This window comes from Nannospalax galili, unplaced genomic scaffold (genome assembly GCF_000622305.1).
Source record: "Nannospalax galili isolate Female #2095 unplaced genomic scaffold, S.galili_v1.0 scaffold221, whole genome shotgun sequence".
In the NCBI taxonomy this organism is placed as follows: domain Eukaryota; kingdom Metazoa; phylum Chordata; class Mammalia; order Rodentia; family Spalacidae; genus Nannospalax; species Nannospalax galili.
In genome coordinates this window covers 384674-410135 of record NW_008344592.1, presented here as the reverse complement: position 1 = coordinate 410135, position 25462 = coordinate 384674, and the positions used below count along the sequence as shown (strand labels likewise).

Sequence of the window (25462 nt, the reverse complement as noted above, 5' to 3'; positions counted from 1 at the left end):
ATGCCCAGGTGTACAAGAACGGGTGAGCAATAGAAGATTATGTAGATGTAAAAAAATGAATTAGGAAGATCTCTGTGTACTGATATGGAGTAATTTCCAGAAAATACTAAATGCAAAAGAATATCTATAGTATAATACTCTCCATATAAGAAAGTAGGCTGGGCATGGTGGTACATGACTTTAATCCTAGAACTTGGGTGGCAGAGGCAGGTGGATTTCTGTGAGTTTGAGGCCAGCCTGGTCTACATAGAGAGTTCCAGGCCAGCTGGGGCTACAGGGAGACCCTGTCTCAACCCTGCTCCCCCCACCCCCGCCGCAAAGAAAAAGAAAAAAAAAAAGAAAGTAGATCCAGGGTCTGGAGAGATGACTCAGTGGTTAAGAGCACATATTGCCTTCTAGAGGACTGTTTAGTTCCCAGCACCCATATTGGGCATCTCACAACCATCTGCAACTCCAGCTCCAGTGGGATGTGAAGCCTCTGACCTCTGAGGGCACCTGCACTCATGTGCACATACATATACACACACAAATGTAAACATGTACATATAATTAAAAATAAAATAAATCCTGGGGCTGGAGAGATGACTCAGTGATTATGAGCACTGGCTGCTCTTGCAGAGGACCCAGGTTTGGTTTTCAGCACCCATATGGCAGCTAACAACCATTGGTAATGCTAGTTCCAAGAGATCTGATGCCCTCTCTGTCCTCCATGGGCACTGTACAACACTGGTACATTTACATACATGCTGGCAAAAACATTCAAACACTTATAAATAATAAATAAATAAATGGATAAAATAAAATAAATCATTAAAAAAAAAAGATGATCCAGGGGCTGGGGATGCAGCCTAGTTGATAGTGCTCGCCTTGAATGCACAAAGCCCTGGGTTTGGTCTCCAGCACCTCATACAATTCTAACATTAGGTTCAACAAGGGTTTGTTCTGTGACAACAACATGTCTCTCCACTCCACTCTGTCCCACTAGGCTACCAACCTGGCTCCCGCGGACCCCAATGGCAAGGCAGACCCCTATGTGGTGGTGAACACTGGCAAAGAGCAGCAGGACACCAAGGAGCGCTACATCCCTAAGCAGCTCAACCCCATCTTTGGAGAGTGAGGCTGGGGCCTGGGCTTGAGAGTAGGGGAGTCCTGGGGTCCAAGGTGGCTTGCCTAGGTGGTTTGATTTGGTGATGGTGGGAAACTGGACACCCCACCACAGATCCCCTCTGAAGGCACCCCAGGTCCCCTCTGAAGGTATCCCAGATCCCCTCTGACGGTGCCAAGATCTCCTTTGAGGGTGTGGACATATCCTCAGTCATTCTTTCCTGGCCAGGGTCCTGGAGCTGAGCATCTCTCTCCCAGCTGAGCCAGAGCTGACTGTGGCCATATTCGATCATGACCTTGTGGGTTCTGATGACCTCATTGGGGAGACCCACATTGATCTGGAAAACAGGTTCTATAGCCATCACAGAGCCAATTGTGGGCTGGCCTCCCAGTATGATGTGTGAGTCTGACAGGGCCCTGGGAGCCGTTCTTATTCCCTGACCAAATCCATTCAAGCTCACATTCCCTTAAGTTTTTTTTTTATTTTATTCAGTGTGTGTGCAATATGTATGTGTCTTCAGGCATGTGAATGTGGGCACTTGAGTGCCACAGCATACATGTGGAGGTCAGAGGACAGTCTTGGATGTTGGTCTTCTCCTTCCATTTTGTTTGAGACGGTGTCTCATCATTGCTGTGTATGCCAGGCTAGTTGCCCATGTCCCTCCAGGGAGTCTCCTTGTCTCCTCCTCCCATCTCCACGTAGGGGATTACAGACACTTGTGCTACACATCTGGCTTTTATTCAGGTTCTGGGAATTTGAACTCAGGTCCTCATGCTTGTACAACAAACAGTATACCCACTGTGCCAACTCCCCAGCCCTTACAACTCCATTTTTGTCTCCAAATCCTAGGGTCTCACAGAAGGAAAAATGCTTCCCCTCACCAGCAAGACATTGTAGCTCAGGGCCAAGACTTGGGCTTGGGTGTTAGGGTTTTTGTTACTAAATTGTTTGACCTCTTTGAGCTCCAGTTTCCTCATCTGCCAAATAGGTATAATGCTAGAAACTCATTCGTAGAAGCACTTGACATACACCTCTGATTTTCATCTGTGAGGATTAATATGGATCCATGTCTTCAACAATCTTCATCCTTGTCTCTGTACCCCTTTGTGTCCATATGCTGGCCCTAGCTGAGGCATCTTCCTTTCTTCCTGCAGAGATGGGTATAATGCATGGCGGGATGCATTCCGGCCTTCACAGATCCTGGCTGGGCTCTGTCAACGCTGTGGCCTCCCAACCCCTGAGTACCGAGCCGGGGCTGTGAAAGTGGGCAGCAAAGTCTTTCTGACACCATCTGAGACCCTGCCCCCAGGTACCAGCCCCTCTCTGCTAGACAAGCTAAAGGGCAAAAGATGGAGGTAGGCCAAGATACAGGAGACCACAGATACCAGTCTAGTGTGCCCCCCAAAAACTCACTGATGGTAGCAGAGACAGAATGTAAGTTTGGCTGAGTAAGGGCAAGGTTCCTGGATGCTGAGAAGAACATGATTTTTAAGTGGATCTCTCAGAGTACAGCTGGGCAAATTCTCAGCTCACAGGGCTGCTCCACAGAGCATCCATATAAACTGGGACTATAGAACTGAGCTCATGCTTCAGAGGGCTGCTGTCTGTTCTCTGAGAGTTAGCCAAGGCTACTGCTGCTCCAGTATTCCTGATGGCTGACTCCTCACAGTAAGAAGTTACAGCAGCAAATCCTCCCACATCCTCTGCTTTTTTGCACAGTGGACTGCCTTCCTAGGCCACAGGCTTTAGCTAGTGCAGTGGCAGCCTTAGCTGAGGCCTTCTGTGGCAAGGTGGGGAGGAGGGAGGACAGCTGGACTGTGGCAAACCCAAACTTTCCCCCTCTTGTTGCAGATGGTGGGGGTCCCAAGGTGGCAGGTGAGGTGTCTGAGGAGGATCAAGCATTGTTTGTGCTGAGACATTGGCAGGAGATGCCAGGACTTGGGATCCAGCTGGTACCTGAACATGTAGAAACACGGCCCCTCTACCATCCCCGTAGCCCAGGGCTGCTGCAGGTGAGGGGATCAGCACTCCCGACTCATCAGGACTTCCACTTGGCTCTGGACCCTGAACCCCCTCAATGCCCTTTCCTCAAACTCCTTGCCTGCATACTATAGTACCACGGTCTCTGGCTCCTGGGGTCAGTCACCAGCATCCTACTCCAGTCTTGGGAGTTTCAGATCTCCATCCTGGACTAATTCTGGTCTTATGGGCTACCAAGATTCAGACCTGGAGTTTCCAACATGACCTTCACCTTCCAGTTTACTAAGATCTGGGCCTTGAGAACACCATATCCTACTTTTCAAAAAAATATTTTGTTTTTATTTTATGTGTATGAGTGTATTACCTGCATGTAGGTAGGTGGACCCATGTCATGCAGTGCCCACAGAGGTCAGAAGAGGGTGTCAGATCCCCTAGAACTGGAGTTAGGACAGTTGTTACCTGCCTTGTGGCTGCTGGGACTCGAACCCGGTCCTCTGCAAGAGCAGTCTGTGCTCTTAACTGCTGAGCCATCTCTCCAGTCCTCTACTTTTGGGTTTTTTTTTTTTGAAATTTTTAGATAGGGTCTCACTTTGTATCCCTGGCTGGTCTGGAACTCACTATGTAGACCAGGCTGGCCTCAAACTCAGAGATCTGCCTGCCTCTGCCTCCAGAGTGCTGGGATTAAAGGCATACACCATCTCACCCGGCCCATATCCTACTTCCAACTCTGGCACCTCATTTTGAAACCAAACTTAGCCTTGATCCTGGGACCCTCATTTCAGATTCCACCTTCATCCTTATCCCCCAGGATCTGCCTGATAACACCTGCCCTTGACCCTAACTCCTCTCCCCACTGGGGACAAGGCAGTCACTGAATGTAAGACTGTAGGGGAGATGGGGGACCCTGAGATTCTCCAGCTGAGTCTTATGCTCTTAGGGATCCCTTCATATGTGGATTGACATCTTCCCTAGTGATGTGCCTGCTCCACCCCCAGTTGACATCAAGCCTCGGCAACCAATCAGGTGAGGGAATTCTAGCCCCTCTTCCGAAAGGGCAGAACACATTTTTAGTCTACGTTTTCTAGGCTCTCTGAAAATGTGAGCCCCCACTGAAACAGGTGGGGACAGCTGACTGTAGGCTTTTGGATAAGTGAGTCATTAAACAGCCTTTCTTTCCCATAAGCCATGAGAGTTGGCTGTCTGTAAACTGGAAGAGTCCAAATACCTTTCAGTAACCCTGTTCCTGCCTGTGCTAGTCTGAGTAGAGTTCTGTGAGCTTCTGACAGGCCTGGATCTAGATGCTTAGCTGTTGTCAGCCATCTCACTTTCCACCTCTGGGTTCTGCTTTCCTTGGTATTCCTCTCAGAAAGTAAGGGAGCTTCTAAGTGTAGGGCTCATCTCTTAGCAGCCAGGTCTCTTGAGTCGGGGGTGGGGAATACCTCCTCTTAGAACAAAAGTCTAGAGCCTCATTACATTGGCTAAGATTAGATGCCGCTCCCTGACCTAACCTGTCATAGTGCTCAGCAACTGTAATACACTGATTGGCCAGTCCTGGGTGATGCTCCCAAGCCTGGAGTCAGGTAGAGGGCTGTGCCACCAGAACCATGTAGATCAGCCATAGTATGCCTGGGTAAGGATCAGATGGAAACCAGGTGTGATGGTGCATGCCTATAATTCTGGTATTTAGGAGCCTGAAGCAGGAGGATTAGGAGTTCAAGGCAAGCCTCAGTTTTATAGAGAGTTCAAGGCTAGCCTGGGCTACTTGAGACACTGTCTCAAAAAAGACAAACAAAATCAGAGAGGATCAGTAGATGAAAGGAGGCAGCAGCTATCCAGGCAACCCCATGATAGCCACATGAGGGAATGATCCAGAATGCTGTACAGCTCCTTTGCCCCCCAGGGGCTGCTCATCCCCACTGTCTATGGCTGTCTCTGTTCTGCTCATCAGACACTTTTCTATATCCCGGAGTTTTTGCCTGCACATCTCGAGTCTTGCAGTGGCTCGGACTCTGCAGCTGATGGTTGTCACATCAACATTTCAGGGTTCTGATTCCAAATATATGGGGAGCAGAACCTCATTTTCTTAGCTTGGGTCAGGAGAGCATTCCTTGTTCCATTGCTATAGGGTGGCAATGATTGCTGGCCCAGGTCCTTCCTGTTCTCACAGCCCCCTCCTTTAATTGCCTTTTAAAAAATTGTATTTTATCTTAATTTTTAAAATTTATTTATTTTTTGGTCTTTTTTTTGTCTTTTTGAGACAGAGTCTCCCTGTAGCCACAGCTGGCCTGGATTCACTATGGAGGCCAGGCCAGCCTTGAACTCACAGAGATCCGCCTGCCTCTGCCTCCTAAGTGCTGGGATTAAAGGCATGCGCCACCACACCCAGCATTTTTGGTGTTTTTGAGACAGGGTCTTCCTGTAACCCCTGGGATTATAGGCATGTGCCACCATGCCTGGCTCTTATTATCTTTTTTTAAACGATGTATTTATTCTTATTTTATATGTATATATTTCACCTATATGTATGTGTACCTGGTGTGTATGCAGTGCCTGTGGAAGCCAGAAGAGGGAATCAGAGCCACTATGTGGGTGCTGCGATCTGGACCCAGGTCCTCTACAAGAAAACAAGTGCTCTTAACTGTCACACCATCCCCCCACACACACCTATTGTCTTTTGAGACAAGGTCATGGGTAGCCTGGGTTGGCCTTGGATTAGCTATACAGTTGAGGATGTCCTTGAACTCTCCCAATCCTTCTGCCTCTACTTCCCCATTGCTGCAATTATAGGCATGCAGCATCACATCTGGTTTCATGTTAGGAATTGAACCCAATTGAACCCAAGGCCTTGAGCATGCTAGGCAAGCACTCTACCAACTGAGTTACATCCCCAGCCCAAAGGGCAAAGATCTAACTAACTTTTCTACTGTTATGGTTTGGAGATAGGGTCTCATGTAGCCCAGCTGGGCCAGGAGCTGGCTGAGGCCAGGGAGGACCTTAAACTCCTGATCCTCCTGCTCTCACCTCTGCAGTGGCTGGGATCAAAGATCTCTGTGCCACCACTCCAGCTTAGGAGGTGCTGGGATATCAGCCCAGGGCCTTTAGTGTGTAGGTTAGCTCTGTCCACTGAGCTACATCCTCAGCACCCTTTTAAGTCTGCAAACCATACCCCACTGCATCCCCAGTTATGAGCTCAGAGTTGTCATCTGGAATACAGAAGATGTGGTTCTGGATGATGTGAATCCAATCACTGGAGAGATGTCAAGTGACATCTATGTGAAAAGGTAGGCCTGCAGACAAGGCTTTCCTAAGGGGGAATTGTAAACACGGCCCTCTGTGTGCCTAGAGCTGGGTGAGGAGTGGTGTGGCCCAAGCCATGATGCCCACCTTGTCCTGGATTGCCCCTTTCCCTCACCCCAGCTGGGTCAAGGGGCTGGAGCATGACAAACAAGAGACAGATGTCCACTTCAACTCCCTGACTGGGGAGGGTAACTTCAACTGGCGCTTTGTGTTCCGCTTTGACTACCTGCCCACTGAGCGTGAGGTTAGCATCCGGAGACGACCAGGACTCTTCACCTTGGAGGAGGCTGAGTTCCGGCAGCCTGCTGTGCTGGTCCTGCAGGTCTGGGACTATGACCGAATCTCTGCCAACGACTTCCTTGGTACTGCCTGGCCTTCCCCAGCCTCAAGCCTCTCCTAATTTCTACCCTCACTTCCCTTGCCTCCACTCTAACCTCCCTGTCCCTTGGTTCCTCATTGTTTTCTGGCCTAAACACAGTGCTCATTGAATTTGACCAGGGTAATCTCCATTCCACCCAAAGGTCTTAACCTCAGTCCCCTCATCCGACCCTCAATCACCCCAGACCCCCAGTGGGGCATTTGGTCTTTGCTTTCCCAGTCTGATCCTGGCCCTCTCTTGTTGGGATCTGATTTGCTGGGGTAGTTGGGCTGTGGTGTGGGGAGGCCATAGCTGTGGTCTGACTACTGCATTCTCACTTTTGGTGCCCCAATTTCCAACCCTGGGCTGCTGCCTCTTCACCCCTAACCGGTGCCTAACCTCCTGAGCTCTGCTCTGGCAGGATCCTTGGAGTTGCAACTACCTGACATGGTGAGGGGGGCCCGGAGCCCTGAGTACTGCTCTGTTCGACTAGCCCTCGACGGGGCCGGACCGAGGTGCAATCTGTTTCGCTGTCGCCGCTTGCGGGGCTGGTGGCCAGTAGTGAAACTCAGGGAAGTGGAAGATGTGGAACGGGAGGCCCGGGAGACTCAGGCTAGCAAGAAGCGGAGGAAGAAGAGGAGGAAGGGGCGGCCGGAGGACCTGGAGTTCACAGACGGTGGCGGCAACGTGTACATCCTCACGGTGCGTGCAGTCTGCAGACACCAAGGCCTGGCTCAGGGCTGACCTGCGTGCACTGACTCCTGGGACATCTCTTCTAGGGGAAGGTGGAAGCAGAATTTGAACTGCTGACTGTAGAGGAGGCAGAGAAACGGCCTGCGGGGAAGGGGCGCAAGGAGCCGGAGCCTCTGGAGAAGCCCAAGTAAGTGGCCCTGGGGACCGCCTGAGCACGGGGAAGTGGGGGTGACCGAAGAGGCTTCCTGGTCATTGTGACGACTCCATACTTTCCCTCAACAGCCGCCCCAAAACATCCTTCAACTGGTTCGTGAATCCCCTGAAGACTTTTGTCTTCTTCATCTGGCGCCGATACTGGCGCATCCTGGTGCTGCTGCTGCTGCTGGCGCTCATCACTGTCTTCCTCCTGCTGGTCTTCTACACCATCCCGGGGCAGATCAGTGAGGTCATCTTCAGTCCTCTCCGCAAACACTAACTCCAGCTGACCAGGGGCACACCCCAGGGGCCAACCATTGAGCCCTGCCCCTGTAGTCCTGCTTTCCAATGTGAACTGGAAGAGCTCAGTATTCCCGTTCAATAAACGTTATCATAGGCCCAAACTGCTGGGTCAGTTTCTATAGGTGGCCCAGGACAGAGATGTTCTAGCACGGCATTTAGGAGCTGATTTGGTAGAATGTATGTATAGGGTGTCCTACCACCTGAGTTGACTGTGTGGTACCCCCTCCAGCACCCCATCTTCCGTTGCTATTCCTGCCAGTGGCTGGGTCCCTCTCCCCTATTCAGCTCATGGCTCTGCCATTCGATGACACCTAAGCACTTCCGTTTCATTAACTTACTGCCTGCTAAAGCTTTTGGTGTCAAGTGAAAGAAATCCCCGACCAAATTGGCTTAAGCTCAAAGGGAATTTATTGGTTAGTTTGGCTGGTGTCCTAGTTTGTTTCTCCATTGCTGTGACAAAATACTCCGACCAATACCAACTTGGGGAGGAAAGGATTTATTCAGCTTACATCTCCCAGGTCGCAGTCATCAGGGAGCCCACGGTGGAACTCAGAGCAGGAACCTGGAGGCAGGAGCTGGAGCACAGGCCATGGAGGAACGCTGCTTACTGGCTTGCTCCCCTGACCCTTGCTCAGCCTGCTTTCTTATGGAACACAAGCCCACCTGCCCAGGGGTGGCACCACCCACAGTAGGCTGGGCCCTCCCACATCACACAACAATCAAGAAGATGCCCCTCAGACATGGCCACAAAGCCAGTCCAATGGAGGCAATTCCCCAGATGAGGCTCCCTCAACCCAGGTGTCAAGTTGACACTAAATCCAGCTGTTCTGGATAGCTGTCAGGTAGTTTGTTGCAGGGCTTAAATATCACAGGCTGTCTGCCTCCTGGCTCAGCCCTGCTGCCCCCCAGGGGACAGGTTTTTTGCACCCAGGTTCTCTCCTAGAACTAGAGATCACTGCAGCAGCCTCATGTCTCCCTCATGATCACAAAGAAAGCAAGCAAAGTTGTCCTCCTCCCAAGAGGGCCTGGCTTACTCTGTAGTGGCTGGCTGGGAGATTCAGACTGTTTCCCTCCCAGAACATGGAGACCAACCTACCTCCCAAACTATGTAAGCTGAGAAGATGAAGGGGTTACCAGGACTGCAGGATACTGGTAACAAGGGAAATGGTTCCAAGTAACCAAAAAGAGGCTGCCAGTCCCCATTTCTAGGTGACTCACAGCCCTCAGGTGTTTGCAACACCCAGACATTAGGCACCCTCCAGAGACTTTGCTGTCATTACTATACTTTGCTTCCCTGCCATGGTCTTAGGCAGAATCTCTGAGATGATCTGATGAACTAACTGCTGGTTGCTGTCCCAGCTTCTGAGTTATGATTCTTCACAGAGAAAAGGGCTCTAATGAGAAACCCTGGTTAGGTCCTGAGCAATGGTCTGTTGCTGACTGTGTGCCAACACAGCTGCCCTCCCACCTTGCTTTCCAGTTCTGTGTCTATTAGGAGTCTACAAATACCTGTACATTTTCTGTCAAGAGAACAGTGGGGCTTAGCACAGAACAGGGTCAATGAGCATAGCAGGACCACATGACTGAGTCCAGGGGTGTGGGAAACAGCCTCTGCTTTAGCTGCAGAGGTGACAAATCCCAGCCTGCACTCAGCTCTGTAGCAGGGGCACTGGTGTCAGCCACTCCATAGCCATGGCAGCTTCAGGATACTTACCCTAGACAGGTCTATGTGGTCAGAGAAGAGGGCCTGGGGACAAAGCTGCAGAGCGGACATCAGTTTGGTGTAAATAAAGTCCTGTTAGCCAGGGGATGGCCACATGAGGCTCCCTGAGGGCTGAGGCCTGATCTGTCAGTCACAATGACTTCAATATGTGACTAAGATGAGGGGCGGTTTCTAGGTTTCATTCAGACCAAAGAAACACACAGAGACCAGTCAGTATTATCACAATCAGTGTTAATCACCACGGGTTGGAGCTGACTTTGTGAAGGGATGAGAGGTATGGGAGGCAGTGAAAAAGGCTGGGGAATAACCACAGGAAGAGGAAGAGAAGGAGCCATGGGAAGGAAGACTACGTTGTCTTCCCCAGATCGATTTTCTTCTGGATGGCTCGGGCGGAGTGGTAGATGAGTGAGTCAATGAGTCCAGCCACTGGGAGAGAGATGATGGCTAACACTGGCTCGGCCAGGCCCTTGGCTTGACCTTGAGCCTTGTCACCTAACTGGCCAGGCTGGTATTTTCCTTGGACCTCAAGATGCCCCTTCTTCCCTCATCAGAACCTGGGGCACTATCAGGGATGTAGCTCAGCAGTATGGCACCTGCTTAGCATGAACCCTCACTTCAATCCCCAACATTGTAGTACTGGGGGTGCTCAGGTTTCATGCCCCCACTGTGCCCTACTCCCCAAACAGGGACCCTGGGACTTCTTACCTGTAAACATGCCCCCAATGATGGCACACACACCTGTCAGGAAGTGGGTGAAGGACCTGGTGGAGGCAGTAGGAAAGCTCAGTGGGCATCCTGCTCCTGCTGGTCTGGGGCCTTGGCCACTCCTACCCCTACCTCACCTATGTTTCTCTGTCAATTTCACCATCATGGGCGAGAGCTCGTAGAGCACGAAGACTCCAGGAAGCCCCTGGTCACCCAGAAGTCCATTGGCAACCTTCTCGTGTCTGGTCACAGAGAACTGATTTGTCCTCAGCACCTGGGGAAGGAAGGGCGCCAGGGTCAGAGTGGGTTTATAATCTGGCTCCCAACTCTTCCCAGCCCAGTCTTTGTCATGCCTTGATTATGTGAAGGGAGAGAATAAGGCTCCACACTGCTAACATTACAAGGCTTGGGGAACACCCAGACCACCCCCACACCCCAATTTCCCGCTCCTGTCACCAGCTCTTGACGGTTTGCCCAGCTTTCACTAGAGGCCCAAGGAGGAGAAGCAGCTCTTCCTGGCAGCACTCTATAATGCTGGGACTGACATCCTTGCCCTGGGCCCCTGCATTCTACCACTCTGCAGACCACAGAAGAACAGCAGACTAAGGGAAGCTTGCCTGGCTAAACCACAGCCCAAGCAGACAATGGAGGACAGTGAGCACCAAAGGAATGGATGGAGGCAGTCTGGGAAGTAGAGTAAGCACCTGAAATCCAGTAGCGCCCAGCCTGTGTCTGTTGAGGGTAGATCACCTACCCTTTGGAGCTCAGGTTTTCATATTAGGAGCAGCACTTCACTTCCCAGTCTTCAAGTGCTTGATAACAAGCAGGAGACTGACCTCTGCACTCCCCAGACTCACCTCCCCATCCACTTTCATGTACACCGTGGGTACCACCTTCACAAAATACTGGAACATCATGGAGGCTGTGGGGAGAAGAAAGCACTGAGCATGGATGCCGGGAAGGGCTTTGGTGCTGGAGAGGGCTACCTTCTAGGCTGGTACCTTGGGGTGCAGTGACATTGGTGTGGTCCAGGGGGTTCACAATGCCTGGGTAGTCCTCCCCAAATGACAGGTGCTTGATGTAGTGGGTCATGTTGATCTGCAAGCAACATCAGTGCCTGAGGCCTGACAGGACCCAAGCCATGCAAACTGTTTACAGTGGCAGACAGGGATGCCTGGGTCTGTCAGTGCAGATGGGGAAGGGGAGAGATGAAGGCAGGAGCCCTGTATGTGACAGCTATGTCTTTAAAGAACTGCTTTTGACAGGCAACTCCTGTTCCCCACTTAGGCATTCCTTCTCACAGTCCACAGGTTCTTGGGGATCTGGAGTTTAAGGTATGCTTCACTGGGCACACAGCCAGCCACTGACGGCTTGGTGATGCTGGCTCTGTAGTCCCATCTCCAACTACTCTACCTTCCTTCCTCCTGAGATATGAGTGTTTTGCCTGCGTGTATGTAAATGCACCCACATGTACAATGCCCAGAGAGGCCTGTAAAGGGTGTCAGATCCCTTGGAACTGGGGTTATGGATGGTTGTTAGCTGCAATGTGGGTACTGGGAACCATTCAGAGTCCTTTGGAACAGCAGCATATGCTCTTAACCACTGAATCATCTCTCTAGTCCCCTCATGAGATATTTTGAAAAGTGTAAATCTGATTATGTCGCACACTTAGTTAACATGGGCCAACAGTTGCCCTCTGTTCTTAAAGATCAGACTCCTCAGGGTGGCCTTAGAGTCCTGTGTATTCTGGCCCTGCAAACTTCCCCAGCCTTAGCTGTCCATACCTGCCCTGGATTTTCTAGAAATCTCACTCCCTCCTGACTGCTCTGAAGCTTCCTCTGCTGAATCCCATCTCTGCCCTTAGTCTGCTCAGATTTAAGTTCAAAAGTCCATCTTACTCACTTGATCCTCAGTCTAGCTCCCTAGTGGAACAGTGAGTGATCTCTCTGTGTACCTCATCTCAGAAATGAGCAGAGGCCAACCTCCCATGCCACCCACCCTCCATGGCTGCCGCTGGGTACGTACGTTGTCAAGGCCGAAGCTTTGTAAGTCATGAACTAGGAGAGAAGGAGAGAGTCATCAGGGCAGCAGGACCAGGCTACTGACTCCTTCAGAGTCCTTGCTCAAGCTTCATTCCTCCCTCTGGGGTATGGTCCACCTGGCTCTTCTCTGACCCCTTCTTCACCGTCTAGCTTGGCTCCTATGGTCCTGCTTAAGGACAGCTATCCCGGGCCTTCCCTGGACCTCCGTGAAAGTTCACACCCTCCTTGTGGAGTGGGTAATAACACAGACCTTATTTCTTCTCTGACAGAAGAAGGGAGCTCCAGGCCTGGACTCTAAGCCCTACTTGTATCTTAGAAACAAAACCCATTGACAGGTCTCTCATTAACTACAGTTAACGGCAAACCACTGAACTCTAAGGGGCAACTCTCTTGCCCCTGCCCTCAAAGTTCCCCAAAGGGGATCCCACGGGCTCCCTGTACCAACTGCTCCACAAGAAGTCTTCCCACCCAATCCCGATTCCCCTGCTGCAAGGAACCCTACTCAAAGATATGTCTCAGTGATTACAGCTACCCAGCAGCCAGGTCAGAGAACACTCCATCCCGAACACTCCATCCCAGACCCATCCAAACTTCCCCCATCCCAGGACCCGCTGCCTTAGAAGTGGGGGCTTGTCCTCCCTGGGGGAAGGGCCACTTACTCTCCACAGCATGTACTGCAGCATAGGGGAGGGAAGGAGAGAGAAAGGAGGAAGAGAACAGATTCAGAGCTTCGCAGTGAGATCTATGGAACAGGATCCATGGTCAGAGGGAGGACTGCAATATTCCTGCCTCAGCAAGAGAATCTAGCCTCAGCTCAAAGGCTCTCTTCCTGGGCCAAAGAGAAAGACCAAGAGGGTGCAAGGACAAAAGTAGCCAGCCTCATAAATTCAAAACATCTAGAGCCTGAAAAGCCTCTTTCTGAGCTGTGTGATCCTGGGTAAATCATTTGACTTTTCTGAGCCTGTGCTCTCTGCAAAGGGCTGACAGGGAGGATCTAAGATGGGAAAATATCTGGTCCATTTTACAAGGGCTCATACCACAACATACCACTCAACTTGCAAACAACAAGGGTGCCAGAGAGTAGCTCCAAGGACTCAATGGTAGATCTCTGGCCACTGGCCACTATAGTGTGGTGTTTTGAGAATCCTGGCACTTAGGGTAACTTGCCTTCGGGTTCATGAGTCTGAAGGCAGCCCCTAAGCACAGGAATGGAGATGCTGCTGTGCTCTCAGCGTTACATATTCATCATTCTCCTGCAGTCTTGGTGAGCCCACCCTCACCTAGCCTCCAGAGTAAAGAGACCACTCTTACCCAGCCTCCAGAGCTCTGCAGGCTCCTGCAGGCCCACATACCTGCTCTCCTTACCCTGTTCCATGGCAGCCTGACAGACTACATGAATGATCCACAGGGCTATCGTACAGGATCCTGTGCCCACTCCCCTCAGTCACTAGGAGCAGCTCAGACTGAGAAGCCCTGCTCCCCCCTGGACTACTCTACCAGGTGGCTCTTACCTGCCAATGTGATCCTAACCCTCATCCTACCCATAAACCCTCTTGGGCCTCATCGGCTTGTTTCTCAGATAACAGCAATACCTGTCTTCAGCCTCTACCCAGGCCCCTCACCCTTCTGCTTCACCACAGCCTAGCTTTCTCTCACAGGTATCAGTTCCACTGCAAAAGTAGGGAAGCTACTTATACCCAATCCAGTTCTGTCATCAGCTCTTTACACATTTCCTTGACTCCCTTGCCTCTGCATCTTGGAGCAACATCAAACTCCAGATGAGCCCAATGCTCTGCCTATCTTAGCTATGTGTTCTCACTTCTACTCACTGCCCCAGAAACCAAGGAGGCCCAGCAGTGGCCTGGCTACCCTGCTCCACGCCCCAGCATCCGTCCCCCCACTACCACTTACGCCTTTCCTCTCCACCACCTTCATCCCCCTTGCCTCATCCTTCAGCAAATGACCTTGTTTCCTACAGTGCAGAGAAAAAGCAGCTAGAAGTGACTTTTCATGTGCTTCCACCACTGGAACCACCTGAGGAGCTGAGCCTGCTTTCCTCTGTCATGCCCAAGGCCCTAGACTGTCTTCTTTTTCCTCCTTAAGGACTCTACACCAAGGACTGTTGCTCTTATCTCTGGAGCATCACTTCTGCTCTCTTCCTGGGTAAGGTCAATGACACATTACCATTCTAGTGATGACTCTCCACAGCATGCTTACATGCCTTCCCAGCCTGCCCTCCAGTTCTTAGATGGCCTTTCTTTCTTGGTCTTGTTCTCCACTCCCTAGCCACCCGCTGCTGTCATTCCCTTTGGTATTAGCAGGACTACATCCCTCTGTAGTTTCAATTTTGAGCACCTGGTACTCTAACATTTCCTACCTTAGAATTCTCTCTTGGCCTCACATTTCCTTAGTTGCAGCCCATGTTCTGTCAAGGCCATAAATGACCACCGTGCAGTATATCCACATTCAATTTCTGCTCGGTGTCTAGGAGCATCTGATAAAGACTTCGGAATGCCCATTCCCTGGCTCCCAGGAGCCACTCTCCTGGCTCCCTCCTACCCCACCAGTTATCCTTTCCATCTTCTACACAGAGCAGGCAGGTGTTGCTTACCTTCTAAAAGTTAAGTCAGACCATGTACCTCTTCACAGCCCTGTGTGGCTTTCCATCTCACACTGCACAGAAGCCCAAGTTCCTTCACACCTCCATAGCTGTTATCTCTCTCACTTTGTACCTAACCATGCCCTTCTGCTCCAGTCACCCTGGCTTTTTTACTGCACCCTGAGCTTGGAAAGCTCCCCAGACATCTACACTGCTGACTCCCTCACTTTCCTCAAGTCTTTGCTCAAGAGTAACCCACAGAGTCTTTCTTAAAGTTCCCTAATACAACAGCACAGATGGTCCTCCATCTTTTTCCTGCCTTGTTTTGCCCACGTATTAGTATCTGACATATCATGTCCTTTACATATGTCTCTTTCTTTTTTTATTTTGGGAGGGGGAGGGTTGAGACAGGGTCTCATGTAGTTCAGAATGGCCTCAAACTTGCTATGTAGCTTAGGATGACCTTGAACTAATTCTCTTGCCTCCACCTCCCAAGTGCTGGGATTGTAGCTGTCTCTTTATTTGAATATTCTGAGGGCAGGGACCTTACTGACTCCTGTATCTTTATGTCTAGACTAACATGTGGTATCCAGTAGATGATTATTAATATCGAATGAATATATCCATGAAAAAAGAATGAGAATGAATCTCACTTATTCATTTCAACATTAAGGGACATATTAAATCATCCCCACTTTACAGAAGAAACTAAACAGGGAGGGCTTCATGCTTCCCAGTATGACATAGCTCTAGAAAACAGGATCTGAGTTCAATCTGCCTGCCTAAAGCTTCACACACAAGTCACCTGATGTGGGGGCTTGCCACTTACACAAAGCCTACTTAAGTGCCTACTTAAACCAAGCTCTGTGTCATACCCCCCCCACTCTAGCACACCACTGTGCTAGGGATTGAACCTAGGGCCTCATACATGCTAGGTAAGACATCTACCAACTGAGGTACATGCCCTCAGCCTGTACTCTTTACTACTGTGCCAAACTGCTGTCCTGCTCTGGGCCAATGATAAAAGCGCAATGGGCAGGTAAGGGTCACTCCAACTTGCCAAGAGGGAACTCAGGGTCTAAACCACCCCAGCCAATGACAGATCACTTACCATGTACATGGGACTGCTGGAAGCTCTTCCCAGGAGCAAAGTGGAAGTTTCCAGCCACCTGTAGAGGACATTTCCTCTCATTTTCACCTCAACAGTGGAGCTCTTCCAGCCCAGCTGTCCTGCCTCACCTCCATCCCTCCTGGTACCTTGTTGACTTCCAAAAAGCCATATACTTGGCAGCCTTCATTCTTCTGCTCCTGCATCTTCTGGCTGAAGCCCTCTCGTCGGCACTGCTCAATCGTGTCTGGGTTCTTGAAGGCCCAGCCTCGACGGCGATAGGCTTCTCGCACATCTTCACAACTGTTACAGCACCTGAACACAGTGGGAGAGGTTAAGTGCATGACCAGCACTGCTGCCTGGGGAAGCAAAGCCCAAGGGGTTGCACCTGCTGTGTAGTCTCTACCAGCCTCATCCCTGACCACTAAATGCTCTCCATTGTGTCCTCAGTGGGAGCAGGCTGTTCAAAATACACGCTGTTATTCTGTTTAGGACAGCGAACAGTTGTAAAGAGAAGGTGGTGATGGTCACACAGCATTGTGAATATTCTTTAAAGCCACTGAACTTAAAAATGGTTAAGATGGAAAAAAAATTTTAATTTTATTTATTGTTTTTATTTTATGTGTATGTGTGTATAGCCCGCATGTAGGTAAGTGCACCCGTGTCGTGCAATGCCCGTAGAGGTCAGAAGAGGCTGTCAGATCCCCTGGGACTGGAGTTACAGACAATTGTTAGCTGCCATGTGGGTGCTGGGATTTGAACCCGGGTCTTCTGCAAGAACAACCAGTGTTCTTAACTGCTGAGCCATCTCTCCAGCCTCAAGGTAGAAAATTTTAAGTCACTTCTTTTGGTGGTCCTGGAGATTCCAGGGCCTTCTGTCTACTTGGCACTAACTTTAACCCCAGCCAGCCCTCTCCAATTTTTTTTTTAAAGAACATGTTCCTAGACCTATTTAGTCAGTCTTTTGGGCAGGGCTCAGGAAACTACACAGCAGTTACCAATATTAGGGACTTAATAATCCAGCTTAGACCACTTGTCTTAGTGCTTTGCATAGCATTTAATCCTTATGTGACTTTTAGAAGGATGGTGTTACTATCCCTTTTTATTAACATATAGAGGTAATGGGGCTTGGACTGAAAACATAGGCTGGAAACAAGGCAGCTGGGTTCCAGAGAGTACCTCCGAACTGCTTCTTCAGTCTGAAAAGCAAGAACCACTTCGGCCTTATCCTGAGGTCTGCAGCTGCCATAAAGGACCTGCATATAAACCTTAGTCACTTGAACAAGGATCCATGACAAGGCATGCATCTCCCCACCTGCCACATCTGAACAAGGCTGAGGCTGGCTGACAGTGCCTGATAGAACCCGCCATATGCCCCAGGGCTTGGCTCACTTGATGTCTTCTGACTCAGCACCATAGCAGCTCTCACAGCGATTGGGGTCCAGAGAGTCGGGGTCAAACACTGTCACCTCGACTTTCCCAAGCTCTAAGGGGAAGGCAGAGGTAAAAGCATAAGCTGGAGGCAGACATGGTAACACCTGTAGCCCTAGCTCCTACATTGGCTGGTAGGTTGGAAATAACCAAAGTTAAATAGGCACTAATATTTATATAATATATATTATGGATCAGGTATTAAGCACTTCACATATATTGAGTCTCTTAATAAAGAAGTAATAGGTTGGGCATGGTGGCACATGCCTTTAATCCCAGCACTCTGGAGGCAGAGGCAGGAGGATCTCTGTGAGTTCAAGGCCAACCTGGTCTACATAGAGAGTTCCAGGCCAGCTGGAGCTGCATGGAGACCCTGTCTCAAAAAGACCAAGAAAAAGTTCCACCAATGCAATGACATGTAAGACCCATCCTCACCCCTGTGTTATTCAAACTACAACAGGCAAAGAATGACACCAAATAAAGTATTCTGTTCTAACTGCTGAGCCATCTCTTCAACCCCTAAAGGGTTCCACTCAATCAGTAGATGCTAGAATGTCACTGAGCCTGCAATAGCTCACTTGCCAGGAGGCAGGGCCCGGATATGTACCGCTCTGGGATCTGAGACCTGGCCCCCTCCCTTGGTTACCATGCCGTTCCGCCTCTGAGCTCACGGGGATGCCATCCTTGTCTAGCCGTTTCTTGAACAGGTTGTGTTCCACATCCAGCTGCTGTTCCCCAGCCACATCCATGGCGTCAATGCTCAAATCTGGAAGCAGGAAGGCAAGTTAGGGTACTAGGCCTATAGGGATCTGGAGACCTGAATTTGGACGGGAAACACCTATCTTGTGGTAGACCTGGATTAGGGGAAAGAGGATTTCCTGGGATCTAAAATGGAGATGTTAATCTGGAAGCCCATATGGAAACTCCCACCCACTGTGAGGTACTCACAGGCACAAGGCATGTGTGGAAAAAGTACATCGATATTGATCTTCAGTTTATCCCCCCGCGACTTGTCCACGTAGAGCTCAGGATGCACCTGTACCGACACTACCTGTATCAGATTTGGCCCCAGGCCTCTCCATTCCCATTCCCACCTCTTAGGGTCCTTCTTTAGAATGACAAGCCCCGCCCACTTTCAAGGCCACGCCCCTTACCTCGGTGGTGAGGTAATACTGCAACTCGGACAGGAACAGCAGGAGCATGAGAAGGCCACTGATGATGGTCACTGCAGGGCGGGAGCCAGGTTGACAATGGCCTGTGTCCCACCCCCTCGGCCTTCAGCAGGCCACTTAAGAGTCAGGGCGTCCGGGCCAAAGGCCAGGCCGCCTCCTTCCCCGAGGCCCGGGCCGCGCCGACACCTACCCGTGGCGCCCCCGCAGGTCTTGACCCGGAAGTCCTCCAGAGTCTTGGGGTAGGCATCGAACTGCTTCAGCTTCCCCAGCGCCTCCATGGGGACCGGCCGGAAAGCGGACAGCAGCCGGCCCGCCCCTTCAGCCTCCCGCTTCCGGCCTGGAGCCGGAGCCACGCCCCTTCCCGTCCTTGCGCAGGCGCAGCAGTGCCTACGTGGCCCCACCCCTGACCCGGGTTTCGAGAGGCCCGCGGTGTGGCCACGCCCCCTGGCGCACTGTGAGTGCTGGGAGCGATGGTGAGGTGGTCATCCGCGTGGGGCCTGCGTGGGGCTGGGGCCAAGTGTAGCGTCATCATCATCAGTTGGGAATTGGCCTGAAATGCGAATAATTGGTTCGCACTTAGAGCATCAGCAAGTCGAGGTGGGGCAGCGCGGTGTTGGCAAGGCAGCCGGCGTGTGCGCATCTACGCCCTGAAAAGGGGTGCTAAAGGACTGGCCAGGTGTCCAGGATGCAGGCGCGTGCTGTCAAGTCTACCCGGGTTCGAATCCCAGTACCCGCGGGATGGAACGAGAGAACCGATTCCTGCAGTTTGTCTACTGACCCCCACAGGCATGCCGTGGTACTCACGTGAACACACGTAAATGTAATTAAAATGTGTTTTTGAAAAGAAAGTGGGTGTTAACTCCCATTTTTCCCAAGACCAAACTGGTCCCTGGCGGAACTTGATGCCAATCCAGTACTTCTGGACCTGAAAGTTCCCTGGGTCCTTAACTCAAACAGCCTCCCAGGGCTGCCCCTGAGCACCGCTTTCTGCATTAACCCAAGGCATTGCACAGAACGTGGGCTTTCCCACGTGCGCCACCCCCCAGGCCTAGACTACAGTGGAAACTAAGCAGCCCCACCTCTGCTTCCTCTTGTAGCCCAGTGCCTCTAAAGGCTCAGTTACCCACCTACAGCCGGCACCACTAAAAGACAAAGGTTCATAAGTTTGGGGTTTTGTTTTGAGACCGGGTCTATGTTCCTCAGACTGGTCTAGAACTCCTGGACACCTCCTGCCTCAGCCTCAGGTCCTGGCCGCTCATAGGTTTTGATTCAGAAATTCCACTTCAGGTAATCTCACTTCTAAGAAACTCATTTTTATGTTGCTGGGTAGTTGCTACATCCCCATATTGAATCTTTCCCTCCAATTTAAAGATTTAAAGTCTATTTTTAATGTTTTATTTATTTTATTTACTGTGTATAGTGTGTGTGTGTGTCTATGTACGTGCAGGTTCACACATGCCACAGCATGCCTGTGGAAGTCAGAAGACAACTTTCTGGAGTCAGTTCTCTCCATCCACTGGTTTCAGGGATTGAATTTAGGTGGTCAGATTGCATGGCAAATGCTTTTTCCCACTGATCCGTCTTGCTGGCCCTTAAATGTTCTTACTAGTATCTATTGATTACACATAATGGACCTCATGATGACGTTTCCATTGTTTACAGGAGCATGGGTAGGGATTTGATACACAAGCATGTGCATCTTACCAATGACCACTCCACAGAAGAAAATGTCTCTCCCTCCCCCATCAATCATTATCTGTATAAATCAAGGAAGAATGAGGCTCCCTGAGCCTTTCCCCTTTCCATGATGGTGCTGACATGTGGGGACCTAAAGGCCCCACCTTGCATAGGTCCTAAAGGAAGTTACTGGGGGCGCCGCCTGGCTTGCTTTGAAAGTCTGAAGAATACTTCTGCTCTGCTGAGGAGTGCATGATCAGCGGGGGACCATCCTTAAGATACACCCTCAGGGGCGTAGCGGGGAGTTCCAGGTGCCTTTATAAGCTTTGTAACACCTGCAATAAATGAGTCCCTGCTTGACTAGACTCCCCATTGTGTCTGAGTGTCCCCGGTACTGGGGGCAGCGTGGGCTGGCGAACAGGCGTGCTTACTCATCCCCAATCATCACTGCCCAGGGGTGGCTGGTTCGAAACCCTGGCATTGACAGGCACAATCACGTGCAGATCTTGTGCAGATGATCACATCTGCTATGAGTGAGCTGAGCCATCTCTCCAGCCCCTTCAGATTTATTTATTTATTTTTATTTTTGTTTTTATTTTTTTGGTCTTTTTGAGACAGGGTCTCTCTGTAGTCCCAGCTGTCTTGGACTCTGTAGACCAGGCTGGCCTTGGACTCACAGAGATCCACCTGCCTCTGCCTCCCGAGTGCTGGGACTAAAGGTATGTGCCACCACACCTGGCCAGATATATTTTTTAAAAAAAAATATTTATGTGTATGAGTGTTTTGCCTACGTGTATATAAGTGCACCACATGCACGCAGTGCCCTTGGAGGACAGGAGGGCATTGGGTCCCCTGGAACTGGAGTTACAGACAGTTGTGAGCTGCAATGTGGGTGCTGAGTACTAAACCCAGGTCCTCTGGAAGCACAGGAAGTGCTCTTATTGCTGAGTCATCTCTGCAGCCCCTCATTTTTAAAATATATGTTACAAGTACAGCACAAAGAGAAGGAATAGAGCTATACTAGAGAAAAGTCTACATCTTACTGGACTTTTGAACAAGGTGCAAGATATGAATTTAATTTCATTCTGTAGGTGGATATCAGTTTCACCAGCATCATTTGTTAAATAGGCTATCTTTTTTCCACTGCATGTTTTTGGTACCCTTGTCAAAAATGAGGTGGCTGGGCTGGAGAGATGGCTCAGTGGTTAAGAGCACTGGCCGCTGTTGCAGAGGACCCAGATTCAGTTCCCAGCACCCACATGGCGGTTAACAACTGTCCATAATGCCAATTCCAGGGGGATCCAACACCCTCTTCTGACCTCTTTGGGCATTGCATGGTATGGGTGCACTTACATGCATGCAAGCAATACACTCATACACATTAAAAAGATAATTAGGTGGCCATAGCATGTTGGTTTATTTCTGAGTCTTCTATTCCAATTCACTGGTCTATCTGTTTTCAGGCCAGCAATGGGCTATCTTTGTCACCTTAGCCCACTCTTCCCTCTCTTATTTAATATAGTGCTTGAAGTTCTCACTATAGCAGTTAAACAAGAGAAAGACATGAACGAGATAAACAAAAGGAAGAAATCATTCTGTGAGTTTTATTATGCTATATGTTCACATTAAATGAACTAACATATTCTCAAGGAAGTCTGAAGAATTCTGGGCTAAGAGTCTGAGTAAAAACTTATTTACATTATGGTATGACTTATCTAAGGAAGAACCTTCTTTCAATATTAGTCACATATTGTCTGTAGGCCTTGAAGCATAAAACAATAACCAGTGAGAAAATTAAATAAAGGGTCTATTTCCAGCAATATGTGGACAAGTGTGTGTCTGTGTTGCTAGGGTCTAGCCCAGGGCCTCACACATGCCAGGTAAGTTTTCTACCACTGAGTGACAACCCCTCAATTTACAAACTTAATCTGGGAACTTTCTTGCAGTAAAATTTATTGAAATGCTGAATATCAAGTATCTTATTAAATTAGAGTCAAATCCTTAAAAAGCAAGCAAAATTGTAACTGGACATGGAGGCATGCACCTATAATCCCAGCACTTGGGAAATTGAGACCACAGGTTTCACAAATTCAAGGCTAGCCTGGGCTACATAAGTGAGACCTTGTCTAAAAAATAATAAGAAAAATCTTCAAGGGCTGAAAGTGAATGAGTTGAAAAAGGTAATAAACTTGAGAGCAGACTTTACCTCTGGGGGTAGGATGGGTGTGACTCTTAATGAAGCTTAAGGGTCAACAATCTATGGGCTTGGTTCTTCCTTTTGTAGTAAATAACAATTCCTACTAACACAGAAATTTATAGTTTATGGAGCACTTTTATATAAATGATCTTGTACACTGGAGAGTAATACATCCAGAAACTAGAATTTGTTAGATACTACTGTTAGGGTCCGTGACTCGATGGGTCCCCTCCAGATAACAAATACACGGGATTGGAGATGTAAAAATCAAGCAGAGTCTTTACTTTCCAGCCGGCTGGGGTCGACCGGTTTCCCAAGACATGCAAGTCTGGTCAGAACGATCGACCCCCATTCAGTGTCAGATACAGATTATATAGGCCCACATAGTCATTACACAAAAAGCATTCCTCAGCAGACACTTTGATCAAACATCTTCTAAAAGCTATAGTTTCGGTTAAACATCTTTTCCAGGAAGGCTAGATCTGGTGTAAGCCTGGTGCGACTTCCTTCTCTTTGTTCCTTATCGGTTATCTGGTATGTGCAAACAGGCCTACAGGACACATTGTAAAGCAACTGAGTCTGGGGTCCAGGGTCCAGGAAGGAGGTTTACAGCACTTCAATTCTTAGCATTTCAACTAGGTTAATCATCCATGTGTGGTAGATACAAATCAGGCAGAACAGGCAAGCTTAGCAAGTAAATCTAAATCAACAAAACAGAGTTTTCTATCAAAATGCAGAGTTCTTACAGCATTCATCAAGGTATTTCATTTTTTTCCCCAACAACTACATTTATTCAGAGGAAATGACTTTTTTTGTTATGATCAAAAAAAGGAAGTAAATAGTTTCACAGGCCTTTCTTAATCAGACAATAAAGTCAGAATTCTTCTATGACTATACAGTACCTTATGGTTCCTGTCAAAGTAGAGGAGAGCCTCCTTAGAGATTAGATTATAAGTACCCATAGAGGGAGAAGAGATGATACATCATTAAATGATTGGGTCTTGGGCTGGAGAGATGGCTCAGTGATTAAGAGCACTTGCTACTCTTCTAGAGGACCCAAGATCAGTTCCCAGCACCCATGTTGGGCAACTGACAACTATCTATAACTCCAGCTCCTGGGAATCTGATGCCTTCATAGCCTCCTTGGGCACCCACATGTACACATACACAAAGACACATACATATACCTAAGAAAAATGAATATTTCTAAAAAGGGTGGGAAATTTGGCTGGCAAGATGACCCAGTAGGTAAAAGGCAATTTCCACACAAACCTGACAGCCTGAGTTTGATCCCTGGAACTCACAGTAGGAGAGAACTTTCAAAAGTCATCCTGTGACCGACTCATACACACTAATGATAAGAGTTTTAAAAGATGGGCCCTTGACAGAACTGTACCCTTAGAGGAAGTATTCTAGTTTGGTTTCTGTTGCTGTGATAAGCACCATGATCAAAACCAATTTAAGGGTTTATTTCATCTTACAAGTTACAGTCCATCAGGGGCTTGGAGAGATGGTTCAATGGTTAAGAATGCTTCCTGTGGAGATCCTAGCAGACAGCCTGAGGGGGTGGTCTCTGAACCTCTATTGGTGTAGCAGTGTAGCAGCTGTGATCTCAGCATACTGCCAGAGAGTGCTGGGTTCTGGCCTCCCTCTGGCATAGGGGCTGAGAACTCAGGGGACTACCTGAGAGCACCTGGATCCTGCCTCCACATGGTGGTGAGCTTCCTCTAATTGCACCAAACCCATCCTTCTTCCTGGGATTTCGTGAGGCCCCTCCTAAGGCCCCAGGGCAGATCTGGTTTTGGTAGGCTAAGGCTGAGATCCTAGCAGACAGCATGAGAGGGTGGGCTCTGATCTCCATTGGTGTAGCGGCTGTGATCTCAGCACACTGACAGAGAGTGCCAGGTTCTGGCCTCCCTCTGGCATAGGGGCTGAAAACACAGCAGACCAACTGAGAGTCCCAAAATTTCACCCCCCCCTTTAAGGGAATTTCCCAATTTTTCTCTGACTTTCTGCTAATGAGGGTCCAAACCTTAGAAAGAAGCCTGAGTGCATCTCCATTGGTGTAGCGGCTGTGATCTCAGCACACTGACAGAGAGTGCCAGGTTCTGGCCTCCCTCTGGCATAGGGGCTGAAAACACAGCAGACCAACTGAGAGTCCCAAAATTTCACCCCCCCCTTTAAGGGAATTTCCCAATTTTTCTCTGACTTTCTGCTAATGAGGGTCCAAACCTTAGAAAGAAGCCTGAGTGCACCTAACTGGAACCTGACTTGGGCTTCTGTGGGTGCTCCTGAATAGCTGATCTGAAGCTATTTTGAAATAAAACCTGAGAGAACCTGAAACCTGTACCAACCAGCTTTACACAAACAATAAGGAAAGGACCTAGGCACCCTGATAATACAAATAGAAGCATACTTCAACTTAATTCTCATATCAGAATCATAATTCACATGCCAAAATCACAATAAAAGAATAATAAAATGGAAAGTCATAACACTATGTCCCCACTAAACTCCACCAGGCCTGAGAAGACTGCCAAAAGGAGAACCCCCAGAGATAAGCAGGGCACTGAATTTAAAAGAACAATCATAAACATGATCAAGGAATTCAATGAATTTAAAGATCACACAAACAAACTGATCAAAGAACTAAAAGAAGATAGGGTAAACTTCTGCGAGAATTCACAAAAGAGATGGAAACATTGAAGAAAACTCTAGCAGAAATGAAGGAAGTGCAAAACTCAATAAGCCAACTTGGAACAACAGGAGAAAGATTCTAGAATGAATGAAATGGAAAACAGCATATCAACACTGGAGGACAAAGTTGAAGGACTGGACCACTCAAGCAAAGGGTATGGAAAATTAAAAAAAAAAAAC

At 49.2% G+C, this 25462-nt stretch overlaps 2 protein-coding genes across 4 annotated transcripts in view; one reads left to right on the top strand and one right to left on the bottom strand.

Annotated features, from left to right (window-relative positions):
- LOC103740189 (fer-1-like protein 4) overlaps positions 1 to 8022 on the top strand; it is a 42380-nt gene extending 34358 nt beyond the window's left edge. Inside the window, exons 36-45 of the mRNA XM_008840752.3 lie at positions 986 to 1113; positions 1334 to 1504; positions 2260 to 2414; positions 2957 to 3117; positions 4023 to 4108; positions 6268 to 6366; positions 6503 to 6744; positions 7162 to 7442; positions 7520 to 7620; positions 7716 to 8022. Of these exons, the coding sequence (XP_008838974.1) occupies positions 986 to 1113; positions 1334 to 1504; positions 2260 to 2414; positions 2957 to 3117; positions 4023 to 4108; positions 6268 to 6366; positions 6503 to 6744; positions 7162 to 7442; positions 7520 to 7620; positions 7716 to 7908 (1617 nt within the window). The 3' untranslated portion in view covers positions 7909 to 8022. The remainder of the gene's footprint in view (positions 1 to 985; positions 1114 to 1333; positions 1505 to 2259; positions 2415 to 2956; positions 3118 to 4022; positions 4109 to 6267; positions 6367 to 6502; positions 6745 to 7161; positions 7443 to 7519; positions 7621 to 7715) is intronic.
- Positions 8023 to 9864: 1842 nt separating this feature from the next.
- Positions 9865 to 19095, bottom strand: Ergic3 (ERGIC and golgi 3). 3 transcript variants are annotated; one of them, XM_008840749.3, is made up of 14 exons: positions 18902 to 19095; positions 18694 to 18764; positions 18488 to 18575; positions 18186 to 18305; positions 17501 to 17594; positions 16258 to 16423; positions 16112 to 16169; positions 13061 to 13075; positions 12385 to 12416; positions 11361 to 11457; positions 11217 to 11281; positions 10497 to 10633; positions 10360 to 10415; positions 9865 to 10080 (listed from the first exon to the last, which is right to left on the bottom strand). In XM_008840749.3, the coding sequence occupies exons 1-14, from the start codon at positions 18987 to 18989 to the stop codon at positions 10001 to 10003; spliced, it is 1167 nt and encodes a 388-aa protein (XP_008838971.1). In that variant the 5' UTR covers positions 18990 to 19095; the 3' UTR covers positions 9865 to 10000. The 3 variants fall into 3 exon arrangements, with proteins under 3 accessions (XP_008838971.1, XP_008838972.1, XP_008838973.1); XM_008840750.3 differs by lacking the exon at positions 13061 to 13075; XM_008840751.3 differs by lacking the exon at positions 18694 to 18764 and having other exon boundaries at positions 18902 to 19043.
- Between the last annotated feature and the right edge of the window lie 6367 nt (positions 19096 to 25462).